The sequence below is a fragment of the Vulpes vulpes genome, chromosome 14 (assembly GCF_048418805.1).
Source record: "Vulpes vulpes isolate BD-2025 chromosome 14, VulVul3, whole genome shotgun sequence".
In the NCBI taxonomy this organism is placed as follows: domain Eukaryota; kingdom Metazoa; phylum Chordata; class Mammalia; order Carnivora; family Canidae; genus Vulpes; species Vulpes vulpes.
The window spans coordinates 11,786,773-11,806,692 of record NC_132793.1 but is presented as its reverse complement, the minus strand read 5'-3'; the positions used below and the strand labels follow the sequence as shown (position 1 = coordinate 11,806,692).

At 45.5% G+C, this 19,920-nt stretch overlaps 1 protein-coding gene and 1 long non-coding RNA gene across 4 annotated transcripts; one reads left to right on the top strand and one right to left on the bottom strand.

The window, feature by feature from the left end:
- The first annotated feature begins 499 nt into the window (after positions 1 to 499).
- DDX27 (DEAD-box helicase 27) lies at positions 500 to 19,652 on the top strand. Of its 2 annotated transcripts, none has more exons than XM_026014694.2 (21): positions 500 to 703; positions 2,219 to 2,365; positions 4,598 to 4,657; positions 4,906 to 5,068; positions 5,601 to 5,644; positions 5,769 to 5,855; positions 6,456 to 6,561; positions 8,622 to 8,795; positions 9,450 to 9,600; positions 11,245 to 11,344; positions 11,514 to 11,655; positions 12,529 to 12,682; positions 13,540 to 13,621; positions 13,718 to 13,895; positions 15,070 to 15,176; positions 15,375 to 15,483; positions 17,595 to 17,689; positions 17,784 to 17,907; positions 18,430 to 18,517; positions 19,059 to 19,130; positions 19,257 to 19,652. In XM_026014694.2, exons 1-21 carry the CDS (start codon positions 608 to 610, stop codon positions 19,273 to 19,275), a joined length of 2,298 nt encoding a protein of 765 aa, XP_025870479.1. In that variant the 5' UTR covers positions 500 to 607; the 3' UTR covers positions 19,276 to 19,652. The 2 variants fall into 2 exon arrangements, with proteins under 2 accessions (XP_025870479.1, XP_072591691.1); XM_072735590.1 differs by lacking the exon at positions 500 to 703 and adding an exon at positions 792 to 1,003.
- LOC140595339 (uncharacterized) lies at positions 9,864 to 17,901 on the bottom strand. Of its 2 annotated transcripts, none has more exons than XR_011996868.1 (3): positions 17,767 to 17,901; positions 17,565 to 17,625; positions 9,864 to 10,524 (listed from the first exon to the last, which is right to left on the bottom strand). It is a non-coding gene; the product is annotated as an uncharacterized lncRNA (long non-coding RNA). The 2 variants fall into 2 exon arrangements; XR_011996869.1 differs by lacking the exon at positions 9,864 to 10,524 and adding an exon at positions 16,990 to 17,210.
- Positions 19,653 to 19,920: the final 268 nt, after the last annotated feature.

Below are 19,920 nucleotides of genomic sequence, written 5' to 3'. Positions count from 1 at the left end.
ACCGGGAGCCCGACGTGGGATTCGATCCCGGGTCTCCAGGATCGCGCCCTGGGCCAAAGGCAGGCGCTAAACCGCTGCGCCACCCAGGGATCCCCTTACTCAGTTACTTAATGCATGTAAAAGTACCTTAATCAGTTCTCGGCACGCAAAAACTTCTACAAAAGTGTTAGCTGTTCTTATTTTTTACTTTTTTTCTCTTTTTGTGAAAATAAGTGTTGACGGTGGAAAAAAAAAATCTAAGAAGAAAATAAAAATCACCCAGTGGCGACGCCCCCTGCTAACCGTTCTTTGCCAGTTTCCTCCACGACTTTCGGTCGGTAAACACAGCCGCAGAGCCCCGGCGGCAAACCTCCTCCGCACGCGGCCGCCGAACCGAGACAAAGAAATTCACTCCATCACCCGAAACCACCTCCCAACTTGCCGCATGCGCACTCGGCGCTGGGGGGGCGGGGGGGGGGCGGGGAGGAGCGAGGGGAGGGAGAGCCGCAGGTTCCGCCCCAAGCGGAAGTGATGTTATTGGCGCATGCGCAGTGACGACGAGGAGGCCGTCGGAAAGTAAGGGCCGGGCTGCGCGCGAGCTGCTTCCCGGAAGTGGCGCTGCGGCAGCATGCTCGAGGAGCTGGGCTTGATCGGGACCATAGGCGAAGATGACGACGTGCCGGGGCATCCTGAGTCTGACTCCGGGGACGAGGAGGAGGAGGAGGTATGAGCCGCTCGGGGTTGGGGGCGCGGCGGCGTGCCGTCGGATTTCCGTGACTGCCCCCCTTCCCCGTGATTCCTCGGGCCCCAGCCCCCAACTCCGCAGCATCCTGCTGTCAGCCCGGGGAGCGTCCCGCGAAGGTGACCCCAAGGTCTTCCTCAGCTTGTTCGCCGCCAGCTTTTCCTCCCCTCCGCGCCTGTGCCGGTAACATGCTGTGTCGTCTTGGCGAAGTCAGTGCCGATTCACCGAACTGGTGTTGAATAGAGATCCGGGGGCGAAGCCAGTCGTGGTTCCTGGTCAGGGGTTCGTTCCTTAAGCCAGTATTTACTGACGTGGAGGCCATGGGGTATGCAGGTGGAGGTGTCTGCAGGCTGCACCTAGTGTTCAGCGTCTGGGACACAGCAGTGAGCAGGGTGGGCAAGGACAGCGCTCCCTGAAGCTTGTCCTCGGCGGGAGCGTTACAGACATTCAGCAGTGTGGCAATTAAAAGGAACAGTATCATGAAAAATATGCTCACCCTACAAAAATCCAGCCTGCGTGTTTGCCCCACTGTGGCCTCATCTGCCTACAGACACCTCCACCCCGGCGTCCCATGGCCTCCACAAATCCAGCTTCACCAAAGCTGGACCCGGGTCTCTCTCACCTTCCCAGCGTGCTCCATCTGAAGCCAGAAACCTAAGCGGCATCCTTGGCAGCTTTTTCCTTCTCAATCTCCTCCAGTTTTGTGCAGGCTAACTGGGGAATCTCTCTTTAACTTCTCCTCCTTTCCCCTAGCCCACCCAAGCCCAGGCCACTGCCACCCAGCATCCTAAGGTACCTGGGCTCCAGCCCTTTCTCTTGCCCTCACCCCAGTGTATTCTCTATTTGGCAACTAGAATGATCTTTTCCTTTCTCAAATGGAAAACTATCGTAAAAAAGGACTGGAGCAAAAATACGGCAAATGATGAAAAATCAAAATATGAAGTGCTGTACAGTTATCAATAGTTCAGCTAGTACCTGAGAAATGATATGTAATCATTACTAATAATAAACTTTAGGGTGAGAGTTCTTACCAGATTGTTTAACTTGAGTGAGGGGAAAAAAGTCAGTGTAGCACTTTCTAGTCTCAGAAGTTCTCATTCAGTTAGCCTCCCTTCCTTTCCTGTTTTTAGTTGTATGCGTTTTTGCCATTGTTTCCTAACTTAGTTGAATTGCCGAAAGGGAAAAGAGTCTGTATGATATTCTTTGAAACCTTTTGAAGATTTGCTTAAAGGCCTCCTGTGTGATAAGTTTTTGTACCTATTCCGTGTTTGTTCAGAATTCATGCTTTCTAGTGGTCGGTATAGGGTTGCCTATATATTCATGGGAATGAAGCTTGTTGATTGTGCTTTTCAGATTTTCTGCAGACGCTTATTTTGTTTGCTTAATCGGTCACTTACTGAGAGATCCATATTTAAGTCTCCCACAACAATTGGAGATTCCTGTTCTGTTTCTTTCTGACTTCAACACCATACTCATCCTGTTTCTTCCTCTTCCCAGGGGCCCATTGTGCTGGGCAGAAAGCAGAAAGCCTTGCAGAAGAACCGCAGTGCCGATTTCAACCCTGACTTCGTTTTCACTGAGAAGGAGGGGGCATATGATGGCAGCTGGGCCATGGCTGATGTCATGAGCCAGCTCAAGAAGAAGGTGAGAACAGACAGTGTGATAGGCAGTTCTAGGCCATGGGCTGTTGAAGAGGTTGGACAGTAGGTTTCAGGATTTCACCTCACTGCTTTTTGCCATCTGCCTACATGCAGCAAATGCTGGAATTCTTGGAAATATATGGTGTAGTTTTGATGGAGTAGGGAAAAGCAGTCACAAATAACCCCAGTCTTGATGAAAACCAAAGTGTAAAATGTTACAACATAGATTTATTACAGACTAGTTACAAACATGTTAATTGATCTTCAGATATATTTTTTTTAATATTTATTTGAGAGAGAGTGAAAAAGCACGAGGGTGGGGTGAGGGGAGGGGCAAAGAGAGAGGGAAAAGGAGGGCCAGGACCTTGGGATCATGACCCAAGCCAAAGACAGACACTTAACCCACTGAGCCACCCAGGTGCCCCTACAGATGATATTTTGAAATAACAAAAATATCTTATTTCCTTCATTAGAAGATGTCCATGACAGCTTTTCCTGGAGGAGGGGACTTCAATATATATATATTAAGGGAGACCTTTCCTGATATTATACACACTAAAATGTGGAAAAAAAAGTTTTAGAGGAAATCAGATAATACTGGTCTGATAGTTTTAGAATACCAAACATTACATATAAATTGTTTGACTTAAAAATAATGGGCATAGCTATGTTAAAATGGTCTCATTTTTTTTTAGGTGTTCCCTCCTGTTTCAAAAACTAGAGAGGGGGGATCCCTGGGTGGCTCAGCGGTTTCGCACCTGCCTTTGGCCCAGGGCGCGATCCTGGAGTCCCAGGATCAAGTCCCGCGTCGGGCTCCTGGCATGGAACCTGCTTCTCCCTCTGCCTCTGTCTCTGCCTCTTTCTCTCTCTGTCTATCATAAATAAATAAAAATAAATCTTAAAAAAAAAAAAAACCTCTAGAGAGGAACCTTGGTTACGTTAGTTTGTAACAAAACAGTCTAGCGTGTACCCTTGGTAGTAGTGTTTTTGATCTGCCCCATGGATACTGTTATTCCGTCACTTGCCAGGTGATCTCATGTGGCCTCACTGTTTAGGGTCCCTGGTTCCCACCCAGCATAGCAAAAGCTGCCACAAATGTCACTGTCGCCTACTTATTTGCCAAGATCCCATGTTTTCCTTTGAATCTGGTGAGCGATCTAGGAGATGCATCAACATTATTTTCTATTCTATGGGCCTCAAAGAGAAATACTGCCTGCTTAGAGCTATTTACTCCAGACTCTGTGGGTGGTTCTGATGAAAATAAACCAGCATTGCCTCTTCGCGGTCACCTGGACAGGATTTGTTTCCTTTTTTCTTTTTTTTTTTTTTAAGATTTTATTTATAAAAAAATATATATATATATTTTTTATTTATTCATGAGAGAGACAGAGATTGAGGCAGAGACACAGGCAGAGGGATATGCAGGCTCCCTGCAGGGAACCCATTGTGGGCCTGTATCCCAGGACCTCAGGATCATAATCTGAGCTGTAGGCAGATGTTTAACCACTGAGCCACCCAGACATCCCTGGACAGGATTTCTTTGTGATTTTTTTCCCCACTGTCAGTATTTTTTCAGAGGATGCCAGAGGAGTTTTCCTTTTTCAAGTTAATTATGAAGTGTTTGTTTTCCTGTGCCATGTTTTGATGAAAGTTCACTCCAGGTACACTGAATGAATGTTACATTTGTTCCCAGGTCCTGGCATATAGACCCCCTGTAACTAAAGTCGTGGTCTTATAACACTTACAGTCCAGCAGGGTAGAAGATAAGTAAATAATGACACAGTTAATTATAATTGTGGAAATACCGTGGCAATTCAGGATGCTTTGAGCATATGTAAAGGAGGCCTGCCATTACTTTCTCTTTCTAAAGTTTTAGCGGTATCCAGCATTGCTACCTGAATCTGCTTTGATTTTAGAATTTAACCGATAGGTTCCATTTTGTCTGATTGATAAGGGGAAGTAGCATTCAGATATAAATGTGACATCTCTTGCTAATTATATTCTTCTAAATGGTAAACACTTTCTGAACTGAAATGTGGATGTTCCAGGTTCCAGGTAAAGATTTTTCACACCTGTTTGTTATGTTGTTTTATCGTTGTAGTGAATGATCTATGGTTTGGTTAATCTGTCCAAGGATAGACAAGCCTCTTCTATATTAACACTACAGAACCAACCCTCACAGAAACCCTTGTCTCTTTCCCATATATGTTTCTTATTCATCTATTTTAACTTGCAGAGGGCAGCCACCACATTAGATGAGAAGATTGAGAAAGTTCGCAAGAAAAGGAAAACAGAGGTGAGAAAGCAAAGCAGGTACTGCCCTGCGGAAAGCCCCAAGCTTTGCCCTCCACGTGGCCCCACCATTTTTCTTTCAGCCTGAATTGGAGTGCGGCGGTGCAGACAGGCTTCTCTGTGTCTATTGTTAATAATCACTGAGAGTCCACATAGCATTCTTCCCTGGCTGGAGAGCATAGTGTTGCTCTTCAGAGGTTCTGGATTTCTTGAAGTCTGTAGTTGCCTTGCCTTATTATATATTTTCTCCAGGATAAAGAAGCCAAGTCTGGGAAGTCAGAGGAGAAAGAAGCAAAGGAAGGCTCTGAACTGGAGGAGCAGGAAGACCATGAAGGGAAAGATGAGGAAGGTCCAGAAGATGAAGACTCAGAGACTGATTACTCGTCAGCTGATGAGAACATCCTCACCAAAGCAGGTGGGTGCTACAGAGGTGCTACCAGAAACAGAGGCAGGAGATTGGAAAGAGTCCTCCTTTCCTTTGTAGGATTTCCTATGTTCTGCTACATGGTCACATTTAAGATCTCCATATGGAACTCCTAGCTTCTCTTTCTCTTGGGCTTGTGTTAGGGTTGTTGTTCTTTGCAGGCAGACTGTACCGATATCATTCTGCCCCATGTAGCTGCTGGCATCTCTAAGATTCAGACTTATTTGGGATGATAGGTCCCCCACATCCCACCTCAGATGGGCCTAGCCACGTAGCAGGTGCTCCATAAATATTTCTTGCAGAAATGAGTGCACATGCATGATGATATGTACAGTGGTTGAGAGCCTGGTTTCTGGAACTTTCCGAGCTTGCTGCACAGTGTCTTCACTGTCAAATGAGACTACTGACAGTAGCTCCCTCAAGCTGTTGTGTGGTTTTGGTGAGTTTTCCACAGAAAGCACTTATGACAGCGTCTAGCAGATTATAAATACTCAGTAAATACAAGCCCTGTTTTTCTCCACAGATACACTCAAAGTAAAGGAGCGGAAGAAGAAGAAGAAAGGACAGGTGAGCATGAGCATGGAAAGCAGCGTGCGACGTGTTTTTGCAACCTGACAGGTTTTTAAGGCCAGTTTGCTTCCTGGGTCCTGTTTTGCTGAATTTGCATTCTGTCTTTGATTTCCTTGTGTAGGAAACAGGAGGATTTTTTGAAGATGCATCTCAGTATGATGAAAACCTCTCATTCCAGGACATGAACCTTTCCCGCCCTCTTCTGAAGGTAGTGGCTTCTTTTGGCAACCATGGGATTATTGCAGTCACCCCTTAACTAGGCTCCCTGCCCCAAACTGGGCTCTTTGCCTCCCTAAATTCTGTTGTCCACACAGCTGCCAGAGAACCCTCTTAAAAAGTTCTGATCTACTCTGGTGATGTCTCCTAGCACTCATTCTGCTCTGGCCACATTGGCCTCCTCCCTGGCCCTTAAACAGGTGAGGCATTTTCTTCCTCAGGGCCTTCGTACTTATTGTCCCCTCTGCCTGGAATGTTTTTCCAGTAATCTGGTTGGGGTGTTCCTCACCTCTTTCAGGGATCTACTCAGTATCCTCTGTTCAGTGAGACTTTTCGCTGACCCTACTGTAAACTGTACTCATCCCTAGCACCCTTGACTGCTGTGGTTTTCTCCATATAGCACATGATGGTTTTTGGTCTTTTTTCTTCCCAGATTGTAAGATTGCCAAGAGCGGGGTTTTTATTTCTTTGGTTCACTGCTATATCTCAATGCCTAGAACAGGTCTACCACATAGTTTGGAAGCCTGATGTGTTTGTTTCATGCTGAGACAACTCCTCCCCTTCCTGTCTAACCCTGTCTTTTTCTCTTCAGGCCATTACAGCCATGGGCTTCAAGCAGCCCACCCCAATCCAGAAGGCATGCATACCTGTGGGTCTGTTGGGGAAGGATATCTGTGCCTGTGCAGCCACTGGGACAGGTAAAAAGGATAGTGACTTGGGAGAAGGGGAGAGGAGGAGGCAGGAGGAGAGTGTTGATTTACCCAAGGCCCACTTTGTTAAATATGCAAGTATAAATTATAATGCAATAACATTATATATTCTCTTAATTTATTTTTTTTTTATTTTTATTTTTTTAAATTTTTATTCATTTATGATAGTCACACACAGAGAGAGAGAGAGAGGCAGAGACACAGGCAGTGGGAGAAGCAGGCTCCATGCACCGGGAGCCCGATGTGGGATTCGATCCCGGGTCTTCAGGATCGCGCCCTGGGCCAAAGACAGGCGCCAAACCGCTGCGCCACCCAGGGATCCCTCTCTTAATTTATTTTTAAAAAATATTTGTATTTATTTATTCATGAGAGACACACACACACAGAGAGAGAGAGAGAGAGGCAGAGACACAGGCAGAGAGAGAAGCAGGCTCCATGCAGGGAGCCCAACGTGGGACTCGATCCCAGGATTCCAGTATCATGCCCTGGGCCGAAGGCAGGCACCCAACTGCTGAGCCACCCAGGCGTCCCTATTAATTTCTTTTTTAAAAAACCTCAACATAGGGACGCCTGGGTGGCTCAATGGTTGAGCATCTGCCTTTGGCTCAGGGCATGATCCTGGAGACCTGGGATTGAGTCCCACATCAGGCTGCCTGCATGGAGCCTGCTTCTCCCTCTGCCTGTGTCTTTGCCTCTCTCTCTGTATCTCTCGTGAATAAATAAATAAATAATCTTAAAAAAGAAATCTCAACATATATTTTCATATTTCTTTAAATGCTCTTCGCTTTTTAAAAATGGTTGTATAGTATTCTATTACGTAACTATTTCTATTCTATAATTAATTGTACTAATATACAATGTTGTGGTGAATATTCCTTTCATAAAATCTTTACTCCTATGACTGGGGCTTATGTATAAATAAAGATGAACTTTATGAGACCCCCTGAAATCTGTGACCTGTAACTATCTGAATTGGATGTCTCTATGACCATGTCCTCTTGCTGCCATAATAGGAGTAAAGTGTCTTTTTTTTTTTTTTTTTTTTTTAAATTTAAGGAGGGGGCAGAGAGGGAGTAGGAAAGAAAGAATCCTCATCAGACTCCCTGATGAGAGTAGACAGCCTAATGTGGGGCTTGATTCCATGACTTTGAGATCATGACCTGATCTAAAATCAAGTCAGACACCCAACCAACCAACCATCACCCAGGTGCCACAGTAGGAATAGATTTTGTGAAACAGATGTTCATCATGGTGTTGTATATGAGTACAGTTAATTATGGAGTAGAGACAGTCACATGATAGAATATTATACAACCATTAAAAATTAAAGAATATTTAAAGAAGCAGGAATTTTTTTTTTTTAAGTAATCTCTACACCCAATGCTTAAACCTAAGCTCAAACTCACAACCCTAAGATCAAGAACTGCATGCTCTGTCAACTGAGCCAGCCATGTGCCTCCTTTATGCTTTTTCTGAAGGGGGATTACTGAACAGAATATATAGTGTTATTGCATTACATCTTTCATTTGTATATTTCTATCTTTTTTTTTTTTCAATTTTTTAATTTTTTTTTTTTTTTAATTTTTATTTATTTATGATAGTCACAGAGAGAGAAAGAGAGAGGCAGAGATACAGGCAGAGGGAGAAGCAGGCTCCATGCACCGGGAGCCTGACGTGGGATTCGATCCCGGGTCTCCAGGATCGCGCCCTGGGCCAAAGGCAGGCGCCAAACCGCTGCGCCACCCAGGGATCCCTGTATATTTCTATCTATTAAGAAAAATATTGGTAATACAGATACCATTATGTTCGTGTTTATTTCTGGTTGGCTGCATTGTGGATGATTTTTATTATTTTCATATTTCTTTGTACTTCTCAGATTTTTTACATTGACCCTGTGGTTTTAAAAGCAGAAGAAAAGCTTTAATGGAAAAAAAACAGTGCTTCATTTCCCCCTGAGCAGATATGTATGTTTTTTGGGTTCAAGTGAAAACTCAAACCTTGAAGGGACTGAAGCCCCTGTCACTGTTTCCTGCTGCCTTTCCCTCCAGGTAAAACTGCTGCTTTTGCCCTGCCTGTCCTGGAGCGTCTGATCTACAAACCCCGCCAGTCTCCTGTCACCCGTGTGCTCGTGCTGGTTCCCACCCGAGAACTGGGCATCCAGGTGCACTCTGTCACCAAGCAGCTGGCTCAGTTCTGCAACATCACCACCTGCCTGGCCGTGGGTGAGTGTCTGGCAGCCCCTGGGAGACTGAAGTGGTGGAGGGTGGGTGTGCTTCACCATCTGAGGATAACAGTGCCAGGAAAGCCTTCCTGTGATAAACTTACTGAAAAACCAGATGAGGTGTTTTCAGAGTAGAGAGTTGGGGGAGAGGAGAGGTTTAACAGTGATTTAACCAGCCGTAAAAAAAATGAAACTTCAAAATTCAGAGCAAAAAAATTTTCTTGGTACTGAACAAATTTAGAATGTCACTTGTGTTTTTTTATAAATAAAGAATCAGGTATCATCTGGGGCAGAATTTTTCTAATGATGTTCCACGATACTATTCTTTACCCTTCATGGAACCTCCCCATGCAGTGGGAAGGCGAAGGTGATGGAGAAGTGATTTGCTTTCACAGCTGCTTCTGTTGGTCCTGTGTGTCTGAATCCTTCTGTTCTGAAGTGCCTTCGTGTAATCTTTTTTTACACTTAGAACAGTTGTGATGAAATAATCTGTCTATCCCAATATTGTTTAAAATCTTCCTAAGCAGGGCCTCTGTGAGTCTTGTTCTCTGCTGTTTCCCCTGCATCTGGCATGGGATGTGGCAGGTGGCAGGGCCCAGTCCATGCTGTTGAACAGCCGACTGAATCAGCCACCTGGTGGGGCTTTTCTCTGCAGGAGGCCTGGATGTGAAGTCTCAGGAAGCAGCTCTTAGAGCAGCGCCTGACATCCTCATTGCCACCCCAGGCCGGCTCATCGATCATCTCCACAACTGTCCTTCCTTCCACCTGAGCAGTATTGAGGTGCTCATCCTGGATGAGGCTGACAGGTATACCTGAAGTGGCAGGGCCCCCAGTGCTCTGGGGTCCTGTGGGCCACACCGTAGAAGAGAACCTGCCACTGCATTATTCTACATCAATCTTGCCATAGCCATTTGTATGATGCCAGTTCAGCAGCTCACACTTGGACCTCTGTTTATCATTGGTCTGGATTATCCTACTTTTTTTCTGTCTCTGTAATGTGATGGTTAAGAGGGAGGGTAGATCCAATTCTGGCTCTGCCACTTCCTGAGATTTGGAAATATTATTTAGATTCTTTTTTTTTTTTTTTAAGATTAAAAAATTTTTTAAGTAATCCCTACCCTCACTGTCTATAACACTTCCTCCTTTCCTTTCTCTGAGGTACTATGCCTCTCCAACCTCCTTCATTGTCACTTGAATGCTTCTTTGGTGGTTGTGTCCCTCCTCTCCCCTGGAACATATTTGTGAAGGGCTAGCTTTGTTGCTTGCTGCTGTGTGCCCAGGGTTGTGTCTAGTGTCTAGCACATGCTCAGTAAGTGTGGAATTAACTGATTCCCCCAGAGCAAATGAACCATTCTTGAGTCCTGACGGAGGTAAAGGAGATATTTTGAGCAAAGGGAACATGGTCTGATTTAGGTTTTAAGGGGAAAGGAATTATATTCTTTAAAAAATGTTAATGTCACAGACGACCAAGAAAGGTTGTGGACGTTTCCTATTAAGGAGATCAAGGAACATGATAACGAAATGCGGTTGGTCAGCTGAACAAATTGCAGTCAAAGTAAACCTACTGAGTAATATTATCTACAAGGAGAAAAAGATTCCTTTATAGTGAAGAGAATTGGTAGATACCACCTTACCATGTGCTCGAACTCAGATCAGTGGAACTGGGCCAAATGGATGGTCTCCATCTCCTGACACAACTGCACCTCTGCACGTTCTTGTGAATCCTTTCCCTGGGAAATAAGCAGACAGGATGTGGAAAAGATTGAGGAGACTTCTCTAGCTCAAGGGAGACTAAAGCATAGGAATTTTGGTTTCCTGGATTAAAACAAAATATAGCTATAAGATGACATTTTGGGGATAGTTAGGGATATTTGAATTTGGACTTGTACTTCAAGTATTACTCAGACACTTAAATGTATTGAGTGTGATGATGTGGTTATGTAGAAGGTGTGCTGAGGGCAGCCCAGGTGGCTCAGCGGTTTAGCACCGCCTTCAGCCCAGGGCATGATCCTGGAGACCCGGGATCGAATTGCACTTTGGGCTCCCTGCATGGAGCCTGATTCTCCCTCTGCCTGTGTCTCTGCCTCTGTCTCTCTCTGTGGTCTTTCATGAATAAATAAATAAAATCTTAAAAAAAAAAAAAAAAGTTTAGAAGGTGTGCTGAAATAGGGTAAGGTGTTGTGATGTTTGCAACTTATTTGTATATAGTTTAGCAAAAAAAAAAAAAAAAAAAAAGAAAAAGAAAGATACAGGAAATGTGGCCAAATGTTAGTTTCTGATGAATCTTGGTGGAAGGGTAAACCAAAATATTAACACATAAATAAATAAATGAGCCTGAGACATAACCAGTTACAACATGAGAACTTCGGCTTGTCTCATGTTTTCTGCCTATGATTGTGACAGATGCAAGCTCAGTCCATTTCTCTTGATTCCTTCTCCCTGCTCGTCAGGATGCTGGATGAGTACTTTGAAGAACAGATGAAGGAGATCATCCGGATGTGTTCCCACCACCGCCAGACCATGCTCTTCTCAGCCACCATGACAGATGAGGTGGGCCACAGGAATTCTGCTTGGTGGGGTGAATGAATGGAGGGATGCAGAGGACCCAGGCTGGGCTGCAGGGGGTGATCTAGGGCAAGTATGGCTTGCCTCCACCCCTACTCCGTACCCACTGTCTCCTGGCAGGCCAGTGAGCAGCATCTGTGTTTGTGCTGGGCAGGTAAAAGATCTGGCTTCTGTTTCCTTGAAGAATCCTGTCCGAATATTTGTGAACAGCAACACAGATGTGGCCCCGTTCCTGCGGCAGGAGTTTGTCCGGATCCGGCCGAATCGGGAAGGGGACCGGGAAGCCATTGTGGCAGGTGAAAGCCCAGGGAGGGACTGGGCAGGGGCCTGCTGGACTCCCTTGGCCTCATGGATGGCCAACTCAAGTGGCTGAGTGTTGCCTGGTACCTCCTCTGTCAGGCTCCCCTGACGTGTTGCGTGGTACTGCCGTTAATGTACTCTGCCACTTTGGCCATTTCTTCTGTCTGCTTATCTCCCTACCATTGTCCAGTCCTCCTTAGGTCCTGCTGAATGCCCAGCCACTTCCCCCTCTTGCGTTTGGTTCAAGCTGCTGCCTTTCCTGCCTGAATATTGCAGTGGCTTTGTACTTGGCTCCTCTCCCACTCTTGTCCTTGGTAACCCGTTGTTCACACTACAGATCGTTGAAAACGATCATTTACAAGTGAACATTCACTCATGTTACCTTCCCATTTACTGTCGAGTGTCTCCCATTGTTCTCAGACCACAGTCCACACTCCCCAGTGAGTCCTGTACAGCCCTCTGGGACCTGGCCCCTGCCTGCCTGGAGTCTTCAGCTTTGGTGCCCTGCCATACTCTCCTGTTTTTATTCTCTCAGACCTACCAAGCTTGTCCTGCCTCGGGGCCTTCACATTTGCTCCTTCCTCTGCCTGAAATCTTCCCCCAAATCTTGTGAGTGAGCCTGCTCTGTCATTCAGCCTAACATGTCTTTAGAGAGGCCATCTCTAAAGCTGCCTCCCCATCTTCCCTTCACTGTCTCACAGCATTTATCACCATTGGGAATTGGCTTGTCTTCTCTGCCCTGGAATGTGAGCCTTAAAAGGCAGGGACCTTGCCTATCTCCCCCAGTGCCAGGCATAGCAGCCACTTCACAGGTGGGGAGGGAATATGTACTAGAGGTGACTTCCAGCTCACTCTTCTCTCCCCTCTAGCTCTTCTGACAAGAACCTTCACTGACCATGTGATGCTGTTCACCCAGACCAAGAAGCAGGCCCACCGCATGCACATCCTTCTGGGGCTCATGGGGCTGCAGGTGGGCGAGCTCCACGGCAACCTGTCCCAGACGCAGCGGCTGGAGGCCCTCCGGTAAACTTCAGGGGGCTGAGGCTCCCACCCATCCTTCAGAGAGGGCTCTCCTCATTGGGAGGGAAGACACCACTGAGAGGTTATGTTAGAGCAATTGCAGGGATGCAGATGGTGGTTCCCCACTTTAAAGATTTTAGTCCCAGCTGCTGTAAGGTTATGTCTTAGGTGCCTTCAGAATTCCTCGTAGTCTTGCAGAAGATGACACTCATGCCCCAGGGCTCGAGTATTGGAGCCACTGAGTGGGGCCATAGCAAGAAATTCTGACTTGGGAAGACACAGCACATGTCCTGTTCTCTGTAGCTTTTCCAGAGCAAGGGACATACCTAGGGTGATGGAACGAGATTAGAAATCAAAGCCAGCTACTATTTCCTGAGCATTTACTTGGCAGAGTCCTGTGTTTTCCATGTTTTCTTGTTTAATTCTCATGGAGTAGAGTCCTGCTGGTAGGCCAGGAGGGACCTTTTAGAATTCTCCATCTATCTGCATTCATCATAGGCAGCTGAAAGATTTTTGTTTTTTTATTTTTTTAAGGAAAGGCTGCTTTGAATGCTGAGACATTTGCATAGACTACTCCCTTCCATCTAGCTCTGTGGTTCCTGAACTTTCATATTTGTAGGAGTTGGGGCTGAAGTAGTATAAAACCAAACTGTGTTTGTCCTACAAACATTACAGGATGTTTAAGGTGTTGTGTAGGTATTAGATGGTCTGATGTTTAGGATCTCATTTAGATTATCACTATGACAATCTGTACGCTCCTGCTTGACTCCAAAAGGATTTCTGTTTTCTCTGCTGGCTCAGGCTCCTACGGAGCATTTTTGGGGTTGAGTACCCAGGTGAACATCTGTGGCTATTTCTAGGCGCTTTAAGGACGAACAGATTGACATCCTTGTGGCCACAGATGTGGCAGCCCGTGGACTTGACATTGAAGGGGTCAAAACGGTGAGCAGCCCGTCTTCCTTGAACTTTTGGTGGGAGTCTTTTGCCTTCTTGTGTCCCATGTCCCTGCAACTCCCAGGTCTGACTTTGACCTTCTAGGTAATTAACTTCACGATGCCCAACACCATCAAGCATTATGTCCACCGGGTGGGGCGAACAGCTCGGGCTGGTAGGGCTGGGCGCTCGGTGTCTCTGGTGGGAGAAGAGGAGCGGAAGATGCTGAAGGAGATCGTAAAAGCCGCCAAAGCCCCTGTGAAGGCCCGGATACTTCCCCAGGGTGAGCAGGCACCATTGCAGCAGCTCTGAGTGGTTGGGGTCGGACAGAGCCAGGAGCAGAGGGTGATAGGTTGGAGTAGTCAGGAGCTGGATTTGAACTCCAGTCTTGCCACTTCCTTGCTTAGTGTCCCTGGGCCGGTCTCACCATGCCCCTATGGTCTTCAGTCTCTCTCTGTGTGAAAGGGAACAATGCCAGACTTGTGTCTCAAGTGCCCCTCATAGGTTATTTTCCAACCTTTGGGAAGAGAAGGCTTCTTCTGAGGCAAAATCCTTATTAATCACCACCCCCTTCCTTTCAGTAGAGGGCAGAAGTCAGTGTTTACTTGTTTTAGATATCTTTCATTCTTTCATTCATTTTCCTCTCATCTGTAGGGGTCCTTTAAAGCACATCTTTTTTTAAAATTGTTTTTTATAATTATAAAAATAATATATATCCAGTATTAGCGATTAGTAAATGAAAGCCAAAATATAATTGCATGTGGGAGAGCTCACCACTGTTAGCATTTATGCACATATATCCTTTGAGATCTTTATTCTGTTCATAAATATCTTTTTTCTTTCTTTTTTTTTTTTTTTTCATTTTTACTTAATTCATTCCATCAGCTAACTACCAAGTGCCCAGTACTGTTTATTCTATCCTAGGTATTAGGGATATAGCAGGAAGCAAAACAACTGAGACTCTGGTGGAAAAAAGACAATAAAGGTAGTAGATGGGATCCAGAATGACAGGAGGAGAGACGCTGCTTTCGAAAGCTATATAGGAAAGGCCTCTGAACAGATGGCACTTGAGCTGAGTCCTGGATAAGAATGAGGCAGCCGTGAGAGGTCTGCGGACAGAGTGTGCCAAGCAGAGAAAACCAGGGCAAGGCCTCTGAGGCAGGAGCAGACGTGGTGTGTGAGTCAAAGTGAAGGAAGAGCCAGGGAGGGCTCAGGGCATGGTGAGCAAGGCAGAGATAGAGGCTCAGAAAGGTAGGCAGGGGCCACACTTAGGAGTTTAGAATTTATTCCAAGAGCAGCAGGCTCTTTGGGTGGGATAGGCTGGGAGGTGTTGTGAAGCAGAGAAGTCACCCACAAAAAAACCCAAATTTTCTGTTGTCACTAAATATACACCTATATTATTCTTATCAGTCACACAAAGTTTATCCTAATTTAAAAAATTGTTCTCTTCCCTTGAGATGTCATCCTTAAATTCCGGGACAAGATTGAGAAGATGGAGAAGGATGTGTATGCAGTTCTGCAGCTAGAGGCCGAGGAAAAAGAGCTGCAGCAGTCAGAAGCCCAGGTGGGCTGCACGGAGGGCTTAGGGCCCACTGGGCTGGTCTGGAAGCGGGCCGCACAGCGCCTGCCAGTTCTGCCCTGCCAAAATGTGGTGTCCACACCAGGCATGTCCTCAGAGCCCCAGACCTTTGTAGGCAGTGCCTTCCTGCAGCTGTCAGGTTACATATTATCAGGTGGAGCCGATCTTTTGCTGTCTCCACAGATCAACACAGCAAAACGGCTCCTTGAGAGAGAGAAGGGGAAGGAAGCCTCAAACCATGAGCCTGAGAGAAGCTGGTTCCAGACCAAGGAAGAGAGGAAGAAGGAAAAAAGTATGTTGGAGAGGTCCCTCAAAAAGCTGAACACACAATTCTCATAGAACCCAGTAAGGCCACGCTAGGTCTGTTCCCAGAAAAAACAGAATAGGGACTCAGATGCGCACTTGTATGCCAGTGATCACTGAAGCATTATCCATAGTAGCCAAGGGATGGAAGTGACCCCTGTCAGTAGATGAATGGATCAACAAAATGTGGCATGCACATATGATAGAATATGGTTTAGCCATGATGAAGTTGATACGTGCTGCAAGCCTGAACCAAAATGAAGTGATCCAGACACAAGCAGACAAGTATTTATGATTCTATTTATATTTATTGATGCAGAAATTAGAATAGAGATTACCAGGGGTTGTGGGGAGGGAGTTAGGAATGGTTACAGAGCTGCTGTTTGGGGATGATGAAGTTGTTACAGAAACTGGTCACGGTGATGGTTGTGCAATATTGTGCATGTAATTAATGCTCTTGAATTGTGTACTTAAGAATGGGTATGGGGCTCCTGGGTGGTGTGGTCAGGTAAATGCCCAAATCTCGTTTTAGGCTCAGGACATGATCTTAAGGGCAGCCCCAGTGGTGCAGCGGTTTAGCGCCGCCTGCAGCCCAGGGCCTGATCCTGGAGACCTAGGATCAAGTCCCACGTCAGGTTCCTGCATGGAGCCTGCTTCTCCCTCCTCTTGTGTCTCTGCCTCTCTCTCTCTCTCTCTATGTCTATCATAAATAAATAAAATCTTAAAAAAAAAAAAAAAAGGACATGATCTCAAGGTCATGGGATTGAGCCCAGCATCAGCCTCCGCACTTAGCATTGAGCATGCTTTAGACTGTCCCTGCCTCTGCCTCACCCCTGTGTGTGCCCACATTTCCTCTCTCTCAAATAAATAAATATAAAAAGGAATTGATAAAATGGCAAATTTTATGTTCTGTTTTGCCACAATTTAAAAAGAAGTAGGTCAGGAAAATATATGTGTATTCTTTGCCTTCCCCACCTTCCTCTTATCACACAAATTCACATTTTTCTACACTTTTTTTCCCAGTTAATTTTGTAGTTTAGATTTTATACAGGCACATACAGTAGCTGCCTTTTTTTTTTTTTAAATGGCTGCATGGTTTTCCATCATGTGGATAGATTATAATATATTTAATTAATCCCCTGTTGAGGGACATTGAAATTGTCTGTAATCTTTTGCTATTTTATTTTTTTTTTAATTTTTTTAAATTTTTATTTATGATAGAGAGAGAGAGAGAGAGGCAGAGACATAGGCAGAGGGAGAAACAGGCTCCATGTACTGGGAGCCCGACGTGGGATTCGATCCCGGGTCTTCAGGATCACACCCTGGGCCAAAGGCAGGCGCCAAACTGCTGCGCCACCCAGGGATCCCATCTTTTGCTATTTTAAACATGTAGTGAGTAACTGTACAAATGTCCTTTCACAATTAAGCAAATGTATTTGATTTGCAGGAAAATCCTTGAAAGTGAAATTATAGGTCAGAGGATATGTGGATTTATTATTTTGTTAGGGAGTGCAAAATTACCCTCCAATAAGGTTGTACCAGCCATTTAAGAAATACTGCCTGTGGGCAGCCCCGATGGCCCAGCAGTTTGGTGCCGCCTTCAGCCTAGGGTGTGATCCTGGAGTCCCGTGATCAAGTCCCACGTCAGGCTGTCTGCATGGAGCCTGCTTCTTCCTCTGCCTGTGTCTCTGCCTCTCTCTCTCTCTCTCTCTCTCTCTCTCTGTCATGATTAAAAAAATAAAATCTTAAAAAAAAAAAAATACTGCCTGTATCTGATGGAACAAAAAGTTAGGGTGCATACATAAAATTTCTGTATTAAACATAGTTATAACTCTATGGCAGGAAGGTCTGGGAGTGTAAGTGAACCAAATCATCTTTCACAGCAGGAGGTAGATAACAAATATTTCAAATGGATTAATCAAGAAATAGTGAAATTGAGAAATAGAAATGTCAGTAAGATGGAGGTAACCACCAGCAGAGGATGTGATTTGTTGCTTCTCATTTGGAGTTCTCATGTAGTAATTTCAAATATGGTGTACTTCATTTAAAAAAAAAGGTATAAAATGGTACCTGAAATCTTTTACTCCCTCCTCATCCTAGTTGCCAAAGCTCTGCAGGAGTTTGACTTGGCCTTAAGAGGAAAGAAGAAGAGAAAGAAGTTTATGAAGGATGCCAAGAAAAAGGGGGAGATGACAGTGAGTGGCTTTCCCTCTGGAGCTGGGTACCTGTCCAGTGGCTTGGGTCAGGTCTTCTTGGTCTGTTGAATACTCACATCATCCTTCTTTTCAGGCAGAGGAAAGGTCCCAGTTTGAAATCCTCAAGGCACAGATGTTTGCTGAGCGGCTGGCCAAGAGGAATCGCAGAGCCAAGAGAGCCCGAGCAATGCCTGAGGAGGAGCCAGCAAGAGGCCCTGGTAGGCAGATGGGGAGCCAATGTGAGCTGGTAGGAAGGTTCTCCCTGAAACTCGTGCTTGTGGTTAGAGAGAAAACTCAATAGCTAGAGCCCATATTGAGTAATGAGTCTGTACCAGTACAGACAGCTATTTTTGGGTTCTCAAGTGGTGAAATGACCCCACAGTTAGTGGGGAAAGCTAGGATTTGGAACCCAGGCCTTTCTGACTGTGGAGCCTAGTCCTTACAAACTGCTTTTTGGAAGAGTGGGTCAGGGTAGAAAGAAGTCAAGTTGGTCTTCAGCCCGTTTCACATTTCAGTGGTTTTCGCTTTGGGACTCTGCAGTCATCCTTTGGAGTGGTTCATCATACCTGCCACTTCTGAATTAATCCCTTTTCTGCTAGGATCCAATATCTTGTTTCCATGTCAGTAAATTATCAGGCCAGAGCATCCACTGAACCTGAAACCATTACCCTGAGCTTACAGATAGGATTTAGGAGCTTGGCCCAAAGAGGACGTATCTAACCCTTTCTTTTTGTGCACAGCCAAGAAACAAAAGCAGGTGAATAAATCTGTATTTGATGAAGAACTTACCAACACAAGCAGGAAGGCCCTGAAACAGTATCGAGCTGGGTAGGATTTTAAGTCATCATGGGGCTCTTTGTATTTTGATCAAAGCTGTATACCTTTTCCTCCTTCTGCACTTTCAATTCTCATATACTTGTAGCTTTATAATTTTAAGGGTTCCTGTCTGACCCCTTGCCCCCAGCTAAGCCCATCTCTGGATCCCAGGGTGAGAATACGAGGAGAGTGTTCAGGCCCTCCTGCCTTGGAGGTGAAATGGTACATTTTGGTTCAGAAATAGACCTTTCCCTCAGGAAAGCTAGAATGGCAAAGGATCCTGAGTTACTCTTGAATGTGTTACACCTCCTACCGCCCGCAACATCTCCTGGGCTGGGGTTAGGGTGGGGCTAGACAATGCTTCTAGTCTTTTTTTAGGGCTGGGCCCTGACTTCCACAATCTCCTATTATCAGGTGGAAACACCAGACTTAGAACTTAGGGCCCTGAAGAGGGTACCTCAGTGATGCTGCTGCTTCATATGGGAGCTGGGTGGGGGTGGCAGGGGGACATTGTCCATCTAGCTGTCATTTCAGTGTCTCTTTTCACCTGCAGCCCCTCTTTTGAAGAAAGGAAACAGTTGGGCCTGCCCCACCAGAGACGAGGAAACTTTAAGTCTAAATCCAGGTAATGTTTGCCATTTTGGAGGGCCTAAGATTGTGCCTGTTTGGGATTGGATCTTTCATGGGAAAGTTCCTCCTTCCTCTTCCTGGCTTCAGGAGTTGGTCTTTACTCTGTGTATTCTCTTCATAGGTACAAGAGAAAGAAGTAGCTGTGGTGGCCTGAAGTTTGTGGGGCAGCCCTTAGATCCCTTCCTTGTGGGAAGTCATCCTGGCTTGGTCTCTTCCATTTGTTAAAAAAAAAAAAAAAATTTAAAGTCTGTGTCATTTGTACATTTTTAAAAAAAGAGCATCAGGCTCCGCACTTAGCATTGGTTAGGGAGTGGTGGTGGTATGCGGAATTAATCCCTAAGCATCCCTGTGAGTCAGCCAAGGCTCACTTCTTGCTGATTAACTTTCATATGAAGAAGATAACAAATGGGGAGTGCCTGGCAGGCTCAGAGGAGCATCTGATCTTGGGGTTGAGTGTTTGAGCCCCATGTTGGGTATAGGGATTATATAAATAAAACTAAAACAAACAAAAAAAAAACCCCAACCAAATGGAAGTATATTTTGGGAGGGAGAATAGACCAATCTGAAATTGTGTATTTTATTCCTCTCTTCCCTCAACAGCAGTCTACCCCATCTACTACCAGTGCATCTTTATGCTTGGATATGGAGGAAGTTCTTGTTAGAAGTTCTTTTAATGCCCATCCTAGAACTGAAAGGTATCCTATCCTCCACAGCATCATTCATGGACCAGACATTCTGGTACTGTGTACTGAGTGCTGTCTCATTAAATTCACTACCCCCTGTGG

Excerpts from the sequence above, each read along its gene's own strand:
- DDX27 (XM_026014694.2), top strand. The coding sequence starts at position 608 with ATGCTCGAGGAGCTGGGCTTGATCGGGACCATAGGCGAAGATGACGAC. Across the intron at positions 8,796-9,449 it reads CACCACCTGCCTGGCCGTGG|GAGGCCTGGATGTGAAGTCT; the intron begins GTGAGTGTCTGG and ends TTTTCTCTGCAG. Across the intron at positions 17,908-18,429 it reads GGAGCCAGCAAGAGGCCCTG|CCAAGAAACAAAAGCAGGTG; the intron begins GTAGGCAGATGG and ends TTTTGTGCACAG.